This window comes from Chrysemys picta, chromosome 4, assembly GCF_011386835.1.
Source record: "Chrysemys picta bellii isolate R12L10 chromosome 4, ASM1138683v2, whole genome shotgun sequence".
Taxonomy (NCBI): Eukaryota; Metazoa; Chordata; order Testudines; family Emydidae; genus Chrysemys; species Chrysemys picta.
Window position 1 is genome coordinate 18,971,379 of NC_088794.1, and position 18,543 is coordinate 18,989,921.

The 18,543-nt window shown below is 48.2% G+C and overlaps 2 protein-coding genes across 3 annotated transcripts in view; one reads left to right on the plus strand and one right to left on the minus strand.

Annotated features, from left to right (window-relative positions):
- Window positions 1-802: 802 nt before the first annotated feature.
- Window positions 803-10,933, plus strand: AVPR1B (arginine vasopressin receptor 1B). The gene is made up of 2 exons (XM_005306472.4): window positions 803-1,903; window positions 6,233-10,933. Exons 1-2 carry the CDS (start codon window positions 994-996, stop codon window positions 6,538-6,540), a joined length of 1,218 nt encoding a protein of 405 aa, XP_005306529.1. The 5' UTR covers window positions 803-993; the 3' UTR covers window positions 6,541-10,933.
- A 5,669-nt stretch (window positions 10,934-16,602) lies between these two features.
- RHEX (regulator of hemoglobinization and erythroid cell expansion) overlaps window positions 16,603-18,543 on the minus strand; it is a 28,579-nt gene continuing 26,638 nt past the window's right edge. For both annotated transcript variants that reach the window (XM_065591501.1, XM_065591503.1), the window contains one exon: window positions 16,603-17,394. In XM_065591501.1, coding sequence (XP_065447573.1) covers window positions 17,188-17,394 — 207 coding nt within the window. In that variant the 3' untranslated portion in view covers window positions 16,603-17,187. The remainder of the gene's footprint in view (window positions 17,395-18,543) is intronic.

An 18,543-nucleotide genomic window follows, 5' to 3' on the forward strand; every position in this document is an offset into this window, starting at 1 on the left:
CTGAGCCTTTAAAAGCACGAAACAGACAATTTAAGGATGGGGGAGTATTTCTGGGGTCCCCCTCCCCCTTCCTACCAATACATCACTGGTGGTGAAAACGGGTCCGGTGTTGAAGTCCTGGAAATCTCAGCTTTGTAGGAGAATCAGAGGGAGCAGGGAGATTCAGCAGAAGAGATGCAAGGCATCTTCTTTTATTCCTCAAGGGAGGAAATTGACAGCCACCTGTGTGTGCTGCTTCTCTGACTCCAGCCAGCCGCAGCTCAGCAACAGGGTGGCAGCGGAAGGGAGCAGGAGAGAGCAGGCAGCTCCCAGGCTATAAAACTCAGACCCAAGCCAGACGCTGTTCACACATCGCAGGCTGCATTCAGAAGGCACTACAGCACCTAAACAGAGACCAGACATTTTAACACCAGAAACCTGGCTTCTTTCAAGTTACCCTCTGGATGAAAAATCCAATAGATGGAGCATCTCTAAGGTGCTTCTTATTTATTTTTATTGCATTTTTAAAAAACAAGAAAGTAAGTTTTTTTTTCTTTCTGAAACTTAACGACAGGGGAGAAGGGGGTAGGGGGGATTTGGGAGCTGACCAGCCCGGGCTGAAAGAAGATTTGGAGTTGGCTAATGCAAGAGGGAGAAGAGGGATTTAGGAGCTTTCCAGGGGGATATTGCATCAAATTACCCAAGAAGAAGGTTTGAAATTGACCTGCCTAACAGGAGAGGAGATTTGCCATCAGTTAGTTGAGGACTTGTCTGAAACCGAGAGAGAGAGAGAGAGGATTCACTCAGGGGTGGGGAAAGCAACAGGGGAAATGCCCAGCTCCAGGATCTGGGGGTGAGGAAATGGAACCGCTCCAGCTCAGCTTGCTAGAGGGATTCATTTTAAACACGCCACTTTGAAAAAGAAGTTTGCTGGTTCCACGGTTGTCTCCAGCCCCAGCAGCTCTCTTCCCCCCTTGCCAGCCGACCGCCGCCTCCCGCCCAGCTCTCCCAGCAATGGAGCCGGATTGGGAAAGGAACAGCACTCCCTGCAGCGACCCTGGGGACGTCCTGACCCAGGTGGGGGATCTCAACTGGACTCTCTTCCACACCCGGGACGAGGAGCTAGCCCGGGCCGAGATTGGGGTGCTGGCCACCATCCTGGCAGTTGCCGCCGTGGGCAACCTGGGGGTGCTGCTGGCCATGTACCGGCTGAGGAAGAAGATGAGCAGGATGCACCTCTTCATCCTGCACTTGGGGCTGACCGACCTGGGGGTAGCGCTTTTCCAGGTGCTGCCCCAGATGATCTGGGAGGTGACCTACCGCTTCCTGGGGCCCGACCTGCTCTGCAGGGCCGTCAAGTACCTGCAGGTGCTAAGCATGTTCGCCTCCACCTACATGCTCATCATGATGACTCTGGACCGCTACATGGCCGTGTGCCACCCGCTGCGCACTCTGCAACAGCCAGGCAGGCAGGCCTACCTGATGATCGGGGCCACCTGGGTGTTCAGTGGCCTGCTCAGCCTGCCCCAGGTCTTCATCTTCTCATTGCAGGAGGTGCACCAGGGCTCCGGGGTGCTGGACTGCTGGGCTGACTTCAGATACCCCTGGGGCGCCAGGGCGTACATCACCTGGACCACGTTGTGTGTCTTCGTCCTGCCCGTGGTCATCCTCACCATCTGCTACAGCCTCATCTGCCACGAGATCTGCAAGAACCTCCGGGGCAAGACGCAGAGCGGAGCAGAGATGGGAGCGGGGTGCCCCTGCAGCCAGGCCTCCCGGGTGAGCAGCGTGCGCACCATCTCCAGGGCCAAGATCCGCACGGTGAAGATGACCTTTGTCATCGTGCTGGCCTATGTCGCCTGCTGGGCGCCCTTCTTCAGCGTGCAGATGTGGTCGGTTTGGGACGAGAACGCCCCCGATGACGGTGAGTGATGGGGGGCAGGGGGAGAGCCGGGATGCAGCGCAGGGGCACCTCATACAGCTTGCCAGCTGCAGCCACCCCCAGGCCGGGGTGTGTACATGGGCATCCAGGGCAGCTATTGGCTTCTAAAGCATGACTCCTGGCCCCAACACAGGTACGTACACACACCAAACACGCTCACACCAAACATGCAGCACACACAGAAACAACACACTCATGCAGAATACAACATATACATCCTCAGAACACACAAACAGCACACATATGCATCCAGAATACAATATACACACACAACACACTCACGCAAAACACACAGAGAATACACACACAGCACACCACAACTAAGATACACTCACATACTCAACCCTCCAATATGCAAAAACATTTTGTTCGCACACAAATGATAAACACAGCAAAAAGATAATCCCTCTCTTGGTTTGTGATTATTTACACACATTCTACACACACACACACACAAAGACACAGTCTATGCGCGCACACACACACACACACACATTAAATGCACATCCAGTCACAAAGATATACTCACATATTCACTCACAAAGCTATATATACTCTTCCATACACAGACACATTCATTCAACAAAGGTACATAGTCACACCCACACAGACAGACCCACACGTACTCACAAAGACTGAGCAGCACACATTTTTACAAAATAAAACAGATGTCTGTCTGTCTGTCTCACACATACACAATAATTATCATTCATCTCCATTTAGCTTAGAACGAGCAGTATGCAGGTGTGTATTGTGTGTCTCCGAGTGGATACAGATACCTAGAATAGTGCTTCTCAACCTTTCAGTCTGAGACACAAAAATTGGCTTGAAAATTGTCCCACTGTCGTTAGAGTTGGTATGGCAACACCCATTTTTTCATGTTCTCTGTGTATATATATCTTCCTACTGTATTTTCTATTACATGCATCCGATGAAGTGGGTTTTAGCCCATGAAAGCTTATGCCCAAATAAATTTGTTTGTCTCTAAGCTGCCACAAGTACTCCTTGTTCATTCCACTATTCACTGTGGTACAGATTGACAGGTTTCAGAGTAGCAGCCGTGTTAGTCTGTATCCGCAAAAAGAAGAACAGGAGTACTGGTGGCACCTTAGAGACTAACAAATTTATTAATTTGTTAGTCTCTAAGGTGCCACCAGTACTCCTGTTCTTCTTTTTGTGGTACAGATTATTTCCAAAGTGATCAGAGACGCATTTCCAACAAACCACCATTTTTTGTAATCAATAAAAATGCTGTTTTTTTATGTTAAAATGTTACCAATGTCACACCGCAAAATGCATTTAACAGAATCCCGGTGCAAAGTGCTACCATGTTATCCCTGATGCAAAATCGGCTGGCAATACTTTGCTTTCTCTGTTCTTGCTTCAGAGCTTTGCCGCACTTCGGCTCGACTAGTTCTTCAGACATTAGCAGTTTTTCTGTGTTGCTTTCATCACAGTCATGGCAAAGGGTGACATTTTACAAAGATATATAGATGCAAAAGGCAGCAGCATTTTTAGGAGGAGATCATTAGAAGCAAGTGTGAGATTTTATTTATTTCTTAAAGATTCCGATCCAAGGCTCTAGATGCCCTAACATAATTAATCATACAACAAATACAATTAAATTAAACCCAATGGGACTTGTGCTCCTAAATCCTCTAGGTGCTTTTGCAGATCTCCCCCTTACAGCCTCACACCTTATATCTGGATATTCAGTAAGGGTGAAATGCAGCCCCCGGGCAAAAGGACAGCACAAAACCCCATAACCTAACTCTAAAGGATGAAGAGGGACTTAAATAGTGTCTAAGCCTGTGCAGAGAGCCAGCACAAGGGTGAATTTCACCCTTAAGGCATACAGCCACCGCTGTCACAGTGTCTTGAGTTTGAAATTCAGTTCCCATTGAGCAGTCAGTCCAAACGCCAATCACCGTCTCTAGCTATTTAATGTTCAGAGAAATAGAATTAACAACTGCTTCACTGGAAGCAGTTCTCACCTAGTCATACTTATTAAAGTCTTTAATTTCAGACACTGGAGCAGAAGACGAGAATGTAATCTTCCTACATGCCTAACAACAACACTGCCTTTCACAGGGTCATTAGGATTTCAGCCTCTAAATGAAAGCTTTGACAAAGTTCAAATGAGACTATTTACATTGTTTTCTAGTCTACCCTCTTCATCCCAAATTGTGTTTTCTCAGACTTTGTCTATCGTTTGAATCAGATCCCTGTAGTGACAAATAAATCCTATTGAATGTATCAACTCTCAGCCGGCTATGCTGGATTACACAGCCACTCAGGGTCAGAAAACAGTGGGTCAGATGCTGATCTTTCCTACAAGGTCACAAATCCAGAATAACTCCACTGGAAATTAATGGAATTACTCCAAATTTATTCTGGTGTAAGTGATACCAGAATCCGGTCCAGTTTCTGCACAACGTTCCCTTCAAGAAATAAAAACATCCTGGGCCAGATTCGGATTTACGCGAAGGCCCCTTTACTCCGCTCTGACAGGGGGGTAAAGCTAATCCATGCCCACGTTAAGGCTCCTTTATACTGCTAGAGCGGTGTAAAAGGGACCTTAATGTAAATGAGAGTCAGAGCCTTCGAGTTCAAGCCGCTGGTTTAAAACTTTTTATTAGAATAGCCACTGTACAATGATATAGACAAGCCGCTACTAGGTGACTTTAGATAAACCTAGGTAGAAAAGAAGTTGCTGGTGTTCAGCTCCTATCTCCTCACAAAGTCCGTAGGAAAATCTTTGACAAGGCCCTTGAGCTGATAAAATATACCCATGTCACAGCAGCTGGTAAGTTGCACTTTAGGAGATTTTCCTCTGTGCTGCAAGAGCCTTTCTGTGTATGCTGGAGCAAGCTCCCTCTATACGCTTGAGCCAAAGCCCATTGAAGTCAGTGGGAGCTTTTCTGCTCACTTCGGGGGTCTTGGAAAGCTTTGATCCTAGCAACATGGTCACTCCCCAGGCCCTGACAATAGCTGCTTGCACCATCAGTCTGGACAGAATAACACCGTTCCCACTGAGCTCCGGACACCCTTACACACGCTGGGTGGCACTTGACTCACGGAGTGGTCCATAGACTTCAACGGGATTGTCTGAAGAGTGGAATACGTTTCATGAGTCAGGGTGCTGGAATCTGGCCCTGCATGTTATTTTCTTGTTAAACAAATAATGGAGAAGGCTAAGCATTTGCTCGCCCGGCGTATTTGTAGAGAAAAGTCTGCAGAGCCAACTCACTGCTGTTATTAGAAATCCAGCCAAGCCCAGGACTTCTGCCCCTCCAGCCGCATGCATAGACTCCTCAAAATGCAGTGCCTTGTGCAATCCCAACTGAGTGGAGAAGATGCACATCAGGAGCTGCTCCATTGTTTTGGCATGTTACAAGGCTGTGGGAGAGCGGGGAGGATTTTAACTGTGTCCACTGTTATGATTTCAGTGACCTCCATAATGGACAGCAGGATAAAGCTTCTCATCTATTTGCTGGGGCTGTGTAGCCCTAGCAGGTCTTTAACATACAGCGTTGCATGGCGTTCAGGCTTTTGCCGACACAGGGGCAGACTTTTGAAAAGGTGCCTTCTGATTGCTGAGATCAGATCACCTCCTCAAAGTGTGCGGGGAGGCTCCTGGGAGGGGACGGATGGGGTGTTTGCAGGTGTCTGTGACAATTGTTTAAATGTAGGATGTCATAAGCCACTCTCTGGTTACATAACACACACACAGTGGCTTTGGGAAATTGTTTCAGCCAGTAAATGGAAAGCCAGGCACCAGCTAGCTCCTGTCTCAATATTTACAGGCTCCTGATGGTTCCACAGGCACGTCTCTTCCCTCTTCTGACATGGAACGGAGCTCTTTGCACTCACTTGTGTCTGGAAGTTAGGCACCCAAACAGGATGGACACGCCACACACTGCCAGATCACACCACACATGTGGGTTGACTTACAGCCTCAACCCGCACAGGTGCAGGCTATCCCCGCAGAGTCCTGGTGGGGGCAGTGTTCTCCTGTAATGTGCATGGATGTTCTTATTTGTTTGCCAGTCACACCTGCCCAGCTGAGCTTAGAGCCCCACTGTGCAGGGTGCTGCACAAACACACAGTCTCTGCCCCATAGAGCTGATCGTTTAAATAAAAGAGGCAAACAAGACAAAGAGGGGAAGGGACGTGATTTGCCCAACAAATCAGTGTCAGAAGCAGGAATAGAACCTACATCGCAGGCCAATGCCTTGTCCACTTGGCCATGCTGCTTCTGTCAATACACCGCTGGGGAATTAATAGGTGTTTTTAACATGTTCTTTGCAGAGTCCACCAACGTGGCATTCACCATCACCATGCTGCTGGCCAGCCTCAGCAGCTGCTGCAACCCCTGGATTTACATGTTCTTCAGTGGGCACCTCCTGCACGACATCCTGTGGTACGTCTCCTGCTGCGGGAGCTTCCGGCCTGGCCTCAAGAGGCAAAACTCCAACGGGAGCCTCTGCAGCAGGAAAACCACCATCCTGACTCAGAGCCACCAAACCGACACCCCTGGGATCCAGCTGCAGCAGGGGGACTTGAAAGATTTCTACCAGTCCTACGAGGACACGGTGACGGAGTCAGGTGTGCTCTAGAACCGCGGCTCGCGCCAGCCGCCATTGCAGGATGCACACCTCTGTGCCGTCAGGCGATCCGCGCTGCTTGCCTGTCACTCAGAACTTTGAATGGACGTGGGACTAGAGGACACACATGATGCCTCCTGGGTGGGGTGGAGGACCGGGGAAGGGCAGTCTCTGTGCATCAGGCAGAATTTTATTCTGCAGGAACCTGTGTGTTTAACCCGGCAAGCACCACAGTGTCTCTCTTGTCCTTATGTGCTTTGCTACTGTGCAGAAGCAGCATCTCTTTCACTCTCTTTCCCATGCACAAAGGAAATCAGGTCTGGTCCCCCTTCCACCTGCCCTTGAAACACCAGGAGAAGCAGTCTAGTGAAAAGATATGGTCAGTGTGCCTCTGAAATAACAGGGCTCCCCCTCCCCACCTTCACAGCTGTTCTCCCTAGAAGTGGGTATACCAACAAGCATCACTGAAGCTTTTACAGGGCCTTACTGAAGCAAAGCTTCCATTGAAGTCTTGGGGGCCTGATTCTCACTGACACCGATGTCTGGCAGGAGGCAGCCCACTGATGTCAATGGGGTTCCCCCCGCGGACAGTGAGAGGCGAATCAGGCCTATAGACTACCATGGACGCTTTGTCTGAGTAAAGCAGCATTTGGTGCACTGCTCTGAAGGGTCCCTGACACAGAGGTGTACATTCGCAGATCAATGCAGGAACATATTACAAACCAGCCCCCTGCCCTGAGGGCATGGCAGTCCGACGCTGGGAGGGGCCACAGTTCAGATCCACGTGGGTGGGCCCATATGCCTGCTCAGATCTGAGTGCAGGATCAATTCAAGGCAACAAGTCTATTCTTGCGCCATTCAATTCAACAGCCAGACGCCCCTTTGCTATAATAGGAGCAGGAGCAGGCTCTCAGGGCCAAGCCCTGCTGTCATTTACACTACGGTCAATCCAGAGTAACTCGCCGGGTGTCCATGGGATGGTTCCACGTTTCTTTTAAATAAGATGTCAAATAAAGTTGCTGTAAAGTGACCGGCGCTATTAGCAAGAGGCAGCTCAGCTAAGCCTGCCTGAAAGTTCATTAAAAATAATTACGCAGCCTATGGACATGGTTCGCTCAGAGAGAAGAAAATTCAGCTCCCCCAGGTCAAAATGTACCTTTTACAATGTGTTAGCCGCTCACTCTGTTAATAGCTGTGTGCGACGCTGCCCTCTGCTGCAATGCAGGTGTAAAGAGATCCCTCTGCAGACTAACTCCATTGAGGTCACTGGAGTTTTATTAATTATTGTTATTTATATTATGGGAGCACCCAGGAACCCCAGCCATGGACCAGGACCACTTTGTGCTAGGCGCTGTACAAACACAGAACAAGAAGACAGGCCCTGCCCCACAGCACTTTATCTACTGCTGTAAAAACATTGTAAGCGAGCAGGGAGTCAAGCGAAGCGTTTAGGAGCCTGATTCACTGTTACTTTGCCCCTTGTGCAGCCATTTACCCCCGTGTAAAGGGTGTGTAAAATGCCACCAGATCAGAATGGTGGCATTTCACAGTGACACTGCACTGGTATGAATGACGGCACAAGAGGCAGGATAATAGAGAATCAGGCCTGGTGAGTTCTCTCCCTGTGCACGCTCTTCTGGTGAGTTTGTTCTTTGTATGTAATTGATGGCTGCAGAGCTTTATCGCCTGGCACCTAATTTGGCTGGAACCCTGGATGTCTGTATCAGGGGTCTGCAAAGCACAGGGGTGTATGTGTGCCATCTATTGATGGGTTGTTTTAGGGCAGATCCCATCGACAGCCCTCCTTGCTTTTTTTTTTTTGTACCGTTCCACAAGCTCAAAGCAAATGGCAGTTTTGCTGTGGTCAAGTAGCTGATGCCCAGATCTTAGGTAATCTTCATTATCCCTTTAAATTCTGTAAACCCGTTTCTCCTGGTTTTTAGCAACATTAGGCACCTTTCAGGGATGGTGTAGATAATACTTAGTCCTGCCTTGAGTGCAGGGGACTGGATTAGAAGACCTCTCGAAATCCCTTCCAGTCCTATGATTCTATTATTCTATTTCTCAGACTCTCAAAAAACCCAAACAAACCAAACCAAACAAACCACCAACAATCCATCATGTCTTTTCCAAGATGTGACAACTCAGAATGACAGGGTCATGAAAACAACATCCTATTCCCTGTGCCACAAGGCGCAAGGTTACCTGATGCACGTGATGCCTGTATGTGGCCACAAGTTATTACATAGCCGCAGCTGGCCTGTGAAATTACCATCAGTGGATTTGCAGTGTTGTTGTGGCCATGGTCCCAGGATATGAGAAAAGGGGGATGGGGTAATATCTTCTGTTGGACCAACTTCTGTTGGTGAAAGAGACAAGCTGTCAAGCTCCACAGATCTCTTCTTTGGGATCCCTTGGTGGGAAAGTACTGGTCCTCCCTGCAGAAAGAAAGGGTTCCCTCTTTCCACCCTGCAAAGGTTAGTTTTGTTTTGAGATGCAGCTTGCCTTAGTGCTTAGAGTAAACCTGCCTTTGGCTGAGCTCAATAGTTCACATGCTTATCCTGCACCTTTGCTGTGTAACTTCCCAAAGGTACTTTGCTGCTGTAGGAAGCACCAGTCATGGTTCCCGAGAGGGACCTCTTTCCTCTGAGTCTGCACAAGCCCCAGCCCATCTGCCACACAGGATGCTGTCTTGTTAAGAGATGTAGTTGTTCATGTTCTGGACAACATGTGATCCTTAAAGGGCTAGGTGGAGGAGTCCTGGCTAAATTCCAACTAATCTAGACAGATCCGGCCTCCCTAAATGCATTGTGCCATTTCAGCTGGATTCAGCGTTCTTATTTCTTGGCCTCGGCTGTTGTGCAGTGGTGCTGTGCGCTATTAAACAGCTGCTGCATTTCATCTCAGAGGTGGCTGCATCCCAGTGGCTGATGAAGAGGAAACTGTACTATGCATAGGTTGTACATCAGTTAGTTAAGCTCGCAAAGGGCTTGAAATGGCCCATGCAAAGCTCGTAGAGTGCTCTGGGGTGCTACGGTGGGGACTTTCAAAAGGACAAAAGGACAGTTCAGGGGTTAGGGTGCTAGCCTAGGACTACCTGGGGTCTCTGCCACAGGCTTCGGCAAGTCATTCAGGATCAGACCCTCAGAGGGTACCTAGGCACTCAACTCCCATTGATTTCAGTGAGAGTTAGAACCTTAGCCTCTCTGTAAAAAAATAGGGGACAATAACACTGCCTAGTATACAGGGGCATTGTGTGGCTAAATACATTAAAGATTGGAAAGCGCACTGATATTACAGTCCTAGGGGCCATATACAGACCCTAGATAGGTATCCCACACCCATTGAGTTAGGCACATCATTCCCTTAGGCTCTGTTGAAAACTCCAGCCTACATATAGAAAATGCCAGATTACATTACGCTTCTGCGGTGACCTCTCCCTGCGTTGCCTTGACTTCAAATCACGTCTCTCCCTTTTCGCCAGCTCTTCTAGAAAGAAAACCAACAAATCCATCTCTCTTTTTGACATCTACCCTTTTAATTCTGCAGCCCCATTTCTCCTTAGCCTTACCATCATTTCCCAGTCTCCAAACCGATCCGTCATGTCTTTTCCTACAGGGGACAACTCAGAACAACAAGATCATGAAGACAAAAAAAAAAAAAAAAAAAACCACCTCTGAACTCACAAATCGATAAGTCTCAAAACCTTTCATTTAAACAAATAAATAAATCCCAAGTTTGACTCTGTTTGAAATGTATTGGGGGCTGCTGGCAGTTCCTTTGCTGTGACTGCAACTGCTGCCAGCCGCTAGGATAGATAGTGCACATCATCGTAGGAAATAGAACCCTACTGTATCACAAAGGGACCCACGTCTTCAAAAGCTTTTATTGTTTCGCTTTATTTCTTGCCAAATTCTAAGTGGCACAGAATAGAAGAGATGGCAACATGCCGCATTTTCAGCAGTCACTTGCTAACCAATAGGTTTTCCTTGAGCATTTGGTATTTATTCCTTACGTGTTACTCAAGGCAACTGTGTTACGTGGCAGACAGAGCCCTAGTGTGGCGTTATTTAGGCCTCCATTCAGCAGAGCATTTAACTCCATTCACACATTCACCATAGAACACGTTTATCTTCTGAAGCTAAGCATGTGCTTAGGGGCTTTGCTACTAGGATGCTAGCACCTTCTTAAAGTTAAGGCTCTGCTTAACTGCTGGGCTGAATCAGGGCCTTCCTGCAGAGCATCACCTGGGGAAAAGCACGTCCTGCCCCTTCCGGGTACATCTCCCAGCCCTGGTGGAGAGAATCAGGCTAGTGGGGTGCACACTAGTTCTCAGTGTAAAGCGGAATAGACAGAGCTTTAAAGGTGCGGCTCGGGTTTGTCTGTATCTTTAATAAACGCGTAAAAGGACTTGTAATGGTGTGTTTGCCATGATACTAAGCAGACTGAGCATATCAGACCCCAAATCTTGTTTGAAACTGTTTAATGCAGGGCAGTGACTGGGTTGAATCAATACCGCTGGCCTTTCTAAATGAATACAAGGCCCCTCTTCAAACTATCAACCACCATCAGCTCAAGCCCTCGCTCAGAATTTCAGAGATCACGAAATACCTCCCTGGAAGCCTTTGACAGGCAATACTTCCCCACTCGAAAGCACTGAGTCTGGGAATGAAACAAGGAAAACTTCACTGGGGGAAAGAACACAGCATCAACCCGGGAAAACACAGGAGCAATATAGTTCAATGATATATATGCGAAGTCAAACACTCTCCCACATCCGAAAAAGTGAGGTTTTTACTCACGAAAGCTTATGCCCAAATAAATCTGTTAGTCTTTAAGGTGCCACCACTCTCCCACAGTGACCTGGGCAGTAGTCTACTAACCCCACCTGCTGGTGTAAATGCCCTACAGGCAGGGCCGGCGTTTCCACTAGCTGACCCTAGACGGTCGCCTAGGGCGGCAGGATTTGAGGGGTGGCATTTTGCCGCCCTCGGCGGAAATTCGGCGGCGGGGGGTCCTTCCGCTCCAGGTCTTCGGCGGAAATTCGGCGGCGGGTCCTTCACTCGCTCCGGGACCCACCGCCGAAGTGCCCCGAAGACGCAGAGCGGAAGGACCCCCGCCGCCGAATGCTCAGAGGAGGAGCGCTGCTGCCTAGGGTGGCAAAACCCCTGGCGCCGCTCCTGCCTACGGGCCAATAGCCTTTGCTACATCCCAGCAGCTCTCAAACTTTTGTACTGGTGACTCCTTTCACATAGCAAGTCTCTGAGTGAGACCCCCCCTTATAAATTAAAAACACTTTTTTATATATCTAACACCATTATAAATGCTGGAGGCAAAGCGGGGTTTGGGGTGAAGGTTGACAGCTCGTGACCCCCCCATGAAATAACCTCGTGACCCTCTGAGGGGTCCCGACCCCCCAGTTTGAGAACCCCTGCTATATCCCTTCCCCATCTGTTAAACACAGCTTGGAGTCAGTGAGGTGGGTCACAGTTTCAGAGTCTCAAGGGGACACTTGAGCAGAATTGTTTCCAGCCCCCTGGAAAATGTTGCTTGGTTCTGTCCTAAGGCTCCATTACCTAAGATGTAATGACTTCAGCTTTATTTAGCTGTGCTGAGGTCCTCTGCAGCTTCAGAAAAGAGCCCTCGCTGCATTGCACCCCGCAGAAAAGCGAGCCATGGCTCTTGTCTTACCATAAAGTCCTCTCAACAACACATGATCCCCAGGAAAGGAAAATCAAGAGGACACGGAATCCTCAAACAAAGTCCTTGAAACAAATTAAGAACCGTTTTCACCTGGATCTTCTTTTAAGCCAGTTCCATTACCTAACCAGTTCTGAGCTTGCTGCTCCCAAAGTGTCACTGGAGGAATTCTGGCTAGAAAGCTTATGCAAAAGAAGATGTCTGTAGTTCCATTTCCCCCTGTTCACAAACAAATGAGTCAGAGATTTCCTCCCCCTCTGGAGCTTCTCTCCAGCTGGAGTTCTGGATAAATCGCTTATACAAATACAGCAGCTCGCTGGCTGTTCTGCTTGCTGTTTGCCAACAGGTGGGAGTAGAATGCTCCTTACCCTCGCCAGCTTCAGGCCACCGGGTTTACATAGACTTTAGATTATCCTTCTTATTGATTTCCTACTTACTCCCGGCATTCCGTGTGCACTCAACATTCCCATGAGCTTCTCTGGTGCATATCCTTACAAAACCGATCCCTTAGTTTCCTGGGCACTGCACCTTTACATTTCTAAGCATGCTGCTTGTCTGCAGGAACCCAGCTGTTTTCTTCTCAGAGCTGCTGCAGCCTGTTTCAGCCAAGAGACCTACATGCTGCGCTCTCTGCTGGGGCCTTTTCTTGGTTTTCTTTCTTGTTGCTTTTTTTCCTTCCTCTAAAACAAAAGCCATTTTCAGCTGAGAGCCAGGTCCTCTGCTGGTATAAATCAGCATAGTTCCATTGAAGTTAATGGAATTATCCCAAATTTTCACCAACAGAGGATCTGGTCCCAGAAGCCTATGGCTGTTCTTGGAGTCTAGAAAAACACAAGGGGTCTGATTCTCCTTGACACAAAGGCCGCTTTGCATCACTCTGTCAGCGTAAAGAGGCTTTAAAATGAGCGTGAATTTACTCACCCTGCAAGACCCCTTTCCTCTGCCTGAACAAGCAGTGCTGCCATCCCCAAATGTTCCAAGAGCACGAGTCCGCTCCCCCAAATCATGAGACTTTGAAAAAAAATAAAGGATGGGACCTTTTTCTTTGCTGGTTTCTGCACCTTTAGGTCGCACTTGGTTCCCATTTTCAAGCGTCCCTCCGCAACCACGAGGGCTAGAAATTTACTTTTTAAAATGAAAGGGTGGCCTAGCGACTAGAGCGCTGGTCAGGAATTCAAGAGACTGGGGTTCTAAGCTTGGATATTAGACCCGTTTGGCTGGGTGACCATGGGCAAGTCACACCCTATCCCTGTGCCCCAGCTTCCCCATCTGTAAAATGAGGACGATGAAGGATACTAATGTTCTTTATAAAGCGCTTTGAGATCTCCTGATGAAAAGCGCTAGGTATTAATACTAGTCTCAGAAAACACCATGGTTCCAGCAGCTGGGGCTTTAAGAAAAATCACTAAAAATTGTGAGATTTGTGATAAAAATCACAAGAGCTGGCAACACCGTGTAACTGAAGACCAAGCCTTTTGGATGCTAAAGCAATAGAGGATCGATCTAGTGAGTACACAGCCACGGCTCCTTTGCAGTCAGTAGCTCAGATAGGAGGGTGATATGCTTTGAGCGGGGAATAAATGGCAGGTGCAGATGCATCTTGAACAAAACTTCTGCTTTCATATAAAGCAATAGGATGAGGGAGCAGAGCTCCTACTTGGACGTAGCGATGCAGATGCTTCTAAAAGCCACTGATTTCAGAAGTCTCTCATGTGCTTTATCTGTTTCTAATTTGACTTGACAGAAAAAAGCCCTGGGCGGCTTTGAATCAAAATACATTTCACATTGCAGCTGTAGACGCCATCATGGCCAGTTCTCATTGCATTCCAAGCGAATGGCACAGCTCCCATGGACTTGACCGGGAACAGGAGGAGGACTTGGGAAATCACTACAAAATCAGCTCATTGGTTTGTGCAGCAGGCAAATGAATATAAGCCACTCGCTGGCAGCCTTGCTCAGTCCCTGGAGAGTTCAGAGACGCTGCTGCAGATACAAGTTCCCTTTGATGAAGCGTGTCTTGATTATTAATGTACTTCTGCAAAATCAATTGGCCGAACAACCACTATGGGCAGGAAGTTAGAGAGAGGTTTAACCTGGGAGGCTCAGTTCCAGCCCCACCTAACATGCCAGTGTTCTGGCTTAGGCCCATATGCAATAGGCCTGATCCTGTGAGGTGCTAAGTACCCTGGACTCCTATTCAAGTTAACAGGAGTTGCGGGTGTTTGGCACTTTGTAGGGGAGGTGTAGCCCCACAGGAGCAGGACCGATGTTACCAGCCTGGAACTGCTTTCATTACTCGGCATCATCCCAGTGCAGCACAAAGCCTCTGCACTACTTTAAACTTAAGCGGCACTTAAATCACGCATAGACCTTGCCTCTTGAAGTTCATATATTGACATTGAAATTGACTGTAATGCATAGGGAAATCTATTACACACAGAAACCAACAGCCTGATTCTCCACTGCCTTGTACCTGCTGTTGTCACGTATGCTTTGCACTGGTATAAGTGACTACACAAACTATAGGGGAACGGTCATTCAGGCCCCAAGCGTTTGCCATACCAGATCAAAGCATAGGTCCAGCAAATCCCTCACCCTGCATCTGGCAGGGGCCAGCGCCCTACAAAACAGCACACCAAAGCCAGGTGCCTGCAGGGAAGCCGAGTGATAGGATTCTGTGTGTTCAAGTGCATTTTGTGCCCATGGACTGTCAAGCGTGTTATTAAATCCTGGCTCTGACATTACTCCTGACATTTCAGAATCAGGGCCCCTCTGCTCAGAAAGGTAATTGCGAGACAGTCTGGGATCAAAGCTGCAGGCTGGAAATTGCTGTAAAGGCTGAGGTGGTGTTTTGGGACAGGATTAGGAAAGGCTCACAGAAAATGTAGGTGGAATTTCATTTTCATGGAGTGAGAAGGCCAGAACATTATTGCAAGACAAATAGCGCAGGACTGAACCTTAAACCCTTCCATTCTCATACTGCATCTTGAAATTTAAACTGGGGGCAGTGCATGGAGCTTCCCTGATCATCTCTGATCCTAGGGGCTGCAGGGGTATGCCGGTCTCTTCCAGGAGCTGTGCGGAGCCGACCAGATTTTTAACAGCCTGTGAACCCCAGCTTCCCCCCCGCAGCGGGGCAAGCCGGTGCTCGCGGCTCTAGCCCCACGGGGGCAGAGAGGCGAGGCCCGGGGTTTCCGGCCCATAGTGCAGAGACTTGCCATGGCCTGGATGAAATGAAGCAGCGGCCTGCGGGCTGTAGGTTCCCCACCCCTGATCTAGCTGGTTGTTACATGCAAATTAAGTATTGTATAGTTCACAAGGGATCTCTTCTCACCAGTCTGAACTGACTGTTAATGAAGGATTGGAAAAACTTCAAAGGGAGAAAAATAACAGGAGGAAGCAAATAAGGGTGTGGGGGGAGAACCCTCTCAAGATGCATATCTAAGGTTTGCTGTACTACAGCGGGGCAGGGGGAGCCAAAGAAGTAATTGGACAGCAAATTTGCTTCATGAAAGAGGGGTTGCCCAGGTTTGGCAGAGAATGTTAGGTTAGATAACCTTCTTTGGACAGGAGAATAATTTGCATGCAGTGTTATTGTAGCCATGTCGGCCCCAGGATATTAGAGACAAGGTGGGGGAGGAAATAAGAGATATATTACCAAGAGGATAGTCTTAGTTAAGTTCAGCGTACAGGAAGTGCGTTATGATTTTGTTTTATACATAACCATTTATTTCCAACAGTCTGACGCATGGTCATTTGAATGTCTGCTCTTTGATCATCAACTTATTCTTGTTTTCACCACCACAATACCTTCGTGCTCTGGTGTTAACTGAGGGTCACCATTTTGCTTAAGGCTTACAAGCTGGTGTGTGCTGTTCCAAAAGGAACAGCAGCCTTCTCCCTGTGGGAGGGCCTTCTCCTTCAGTGGTAAGGGGCTGGACTCTGCAGGGATACGCCGAGGACGCAGGGGCTGGTGTGTGCCTATCACTACCTGTACAGAGACTGCGAGGCCTGTGGAGGCCTGGAAGGTAGCACTTGTGCTGCAAGCTAGTGGTTGCGGGGAACTGTTCCACAGCAGACACAGAAAAGACTCCCTTACACACCCGACAAGTGGTGGAGAGGTGCCTCACAACCCCGGGTACCCCTGACGAACATGACTGTCCTCAGCTAAAGAACGGCGCAGGCAAATCATCTTCAGAAAAGCGAGCCCCTGCCTTGTGGCTGGGTCTGATTGCCTGCAGAAGTGCCCAGGGAACTGTCACTCAAACACTATGAAGAGCTTTTAAAAAAATTTAAAAAGAGGAAGGGAGAAAAAAAAAAGTCAGTGTTGGTCAAGGGAAAAGACAAAGGCGATCCAGGAAATATATTTAAACATTTAAAAAGTTGGTTTTTTTAATTAATTGACATCAAGCAAATAAAACACAAGCCCAATCAAAGGGCCAGTTCAATTGGTGTAGCTCCAGTGAAGTTGAATTAGGTTTTATACTAGCTGAGGATTTGACCCCCTATTATATTTTCTTAATTACGCTCTCCTCTAACGTGAGAACAAGGGGAAGCCAATGAAATGGAAGGGCACGTTTGTCTCTGAGAAACGGAAATGCTGTTTTTACACAAGCTGTGAATAACAAGTGGAACCCACTGCTGCATTGTATCAACACAGCCAAGAGCTTTGTAGGATTCAGAAAGGAAGAGACCTTTGTATGGATAACAAGAACATGCACAGTTACATTAGGCAGAATAAAATGTTATAAGGAATATAAAGCTTCAAGCTTCAGGACATGACAGCCACTAATTGACGAGGATTAGGAGGAACATACCTATATGAACAGGTTGACAGTGACCCATGTGAAATGTGCAGAGACAGGATACAGGATACTGATTAAGGACGGATCACTGATTTGACCTGCTGTGGCAATTCTGACGTTCCTAAGGAAAACTTAGTTAATAGCATCTCAATAATCACAATTTCACTTCAGTATATTCTACGGGGTTGGAAGATACAGGGCTCGAGCAGGTCCAGAAATCCACCTTCCTTTTTTGGGGATCCACGTTGACATAGTCTGCTCCCATCTTCATGTTCTCGTAGTCCCCTGCAGTGCTTGCACTGCGACCGGTAGTTTGGAAGACCAGGGATGTGTAGTCGACCCCTTCTTCTGACCGAGGACACTAGGATATGACAAATAGAAACCAGACTAGAATTCAGTCTAGTCTTCACAGCCATGATCAGCTCTGGTTCAATCATAGTGGCATGGCACACTTCAGTGGGTCCTACGACCTCTAAGCTCACTACACAAATCCCACCCATGTGTACATTTATCTATAGTCAGACACATTTGCATGCCATAGAGAACAACTGCCATTCAAATCTTAGTGATTTCACTTACTATTTTAGCAGGAAAATGAAGTAAGTTTGCTTGGGATTTTGCTGCCATGTCTGCCAGCAGTTTGATTTTGGGTCAGCAGCAGGGCCGGCTCCAGGGTTTTGGCCGCCCCAAGCAGCCAAACAAAACAAAACAAAACAAAAAACCCCCCCGCGATTGCGATTGCGATCTGCGGCAGCAATTCGGCGGAAGGTTCTTTGCTCCGAGCAGGAGTGAGGGACCGTCCGCCGAATTGCTGCCGAACAGCTGGACGTGCTGCCCCTCTCTGAAGTGGCCGCCCCAAGCACCTGCTTGGTAAACTGGTGCCTGGAGCCGGCCCTGGTCAGCAGCAACAGCTGTCAATACTGCAGATGGCACTGAGATCATGAACATTCTCATCTCAGTGTTGCTTTTCAGTGTGTTTTTCACACACACACACACACACTCTCTCTCTCTCTCTCTCTCTCTCTCCCCATCGCACATACACAAGATGGATTCTGGAGTCCTGGATCTGAATAGCCCTAAAATGCAGGAAATATGCATGCTCTTCTTGGCACCCTCCCCACCCCAGCACCTCAGTCCTCCCCTGCTTGTTTCTCATGTTTCCTCCCCGACCAGGAAGTACTCTGCAGAAAGCACCATCATCTGAGAGTCAATGTTCTAAAGTGTAAACCCGGGAGGACATCATCAATCAGTAGGACCAGGAAAAATTGCATGTGTGTCATCTAATCTGGCCAGCTGTACCCTCTGCAATATTCCCACTCCCATTTTATCTCTCTTCTCTTTAAGTCCTGATGCCCACACCTTTCCCTTGGCAGTCTGCTGAATGGCGCCGAAGCTGGGAGTTAGGCTGAAGTCCTGTGGGGCAGGGATTGTCTCTTACTATAGGCCAGATTTCCACGAGAGTTCAGCTCCTCTTTGTGCACCAAATAAGTGGGGAGATTTTCAGGGGAGC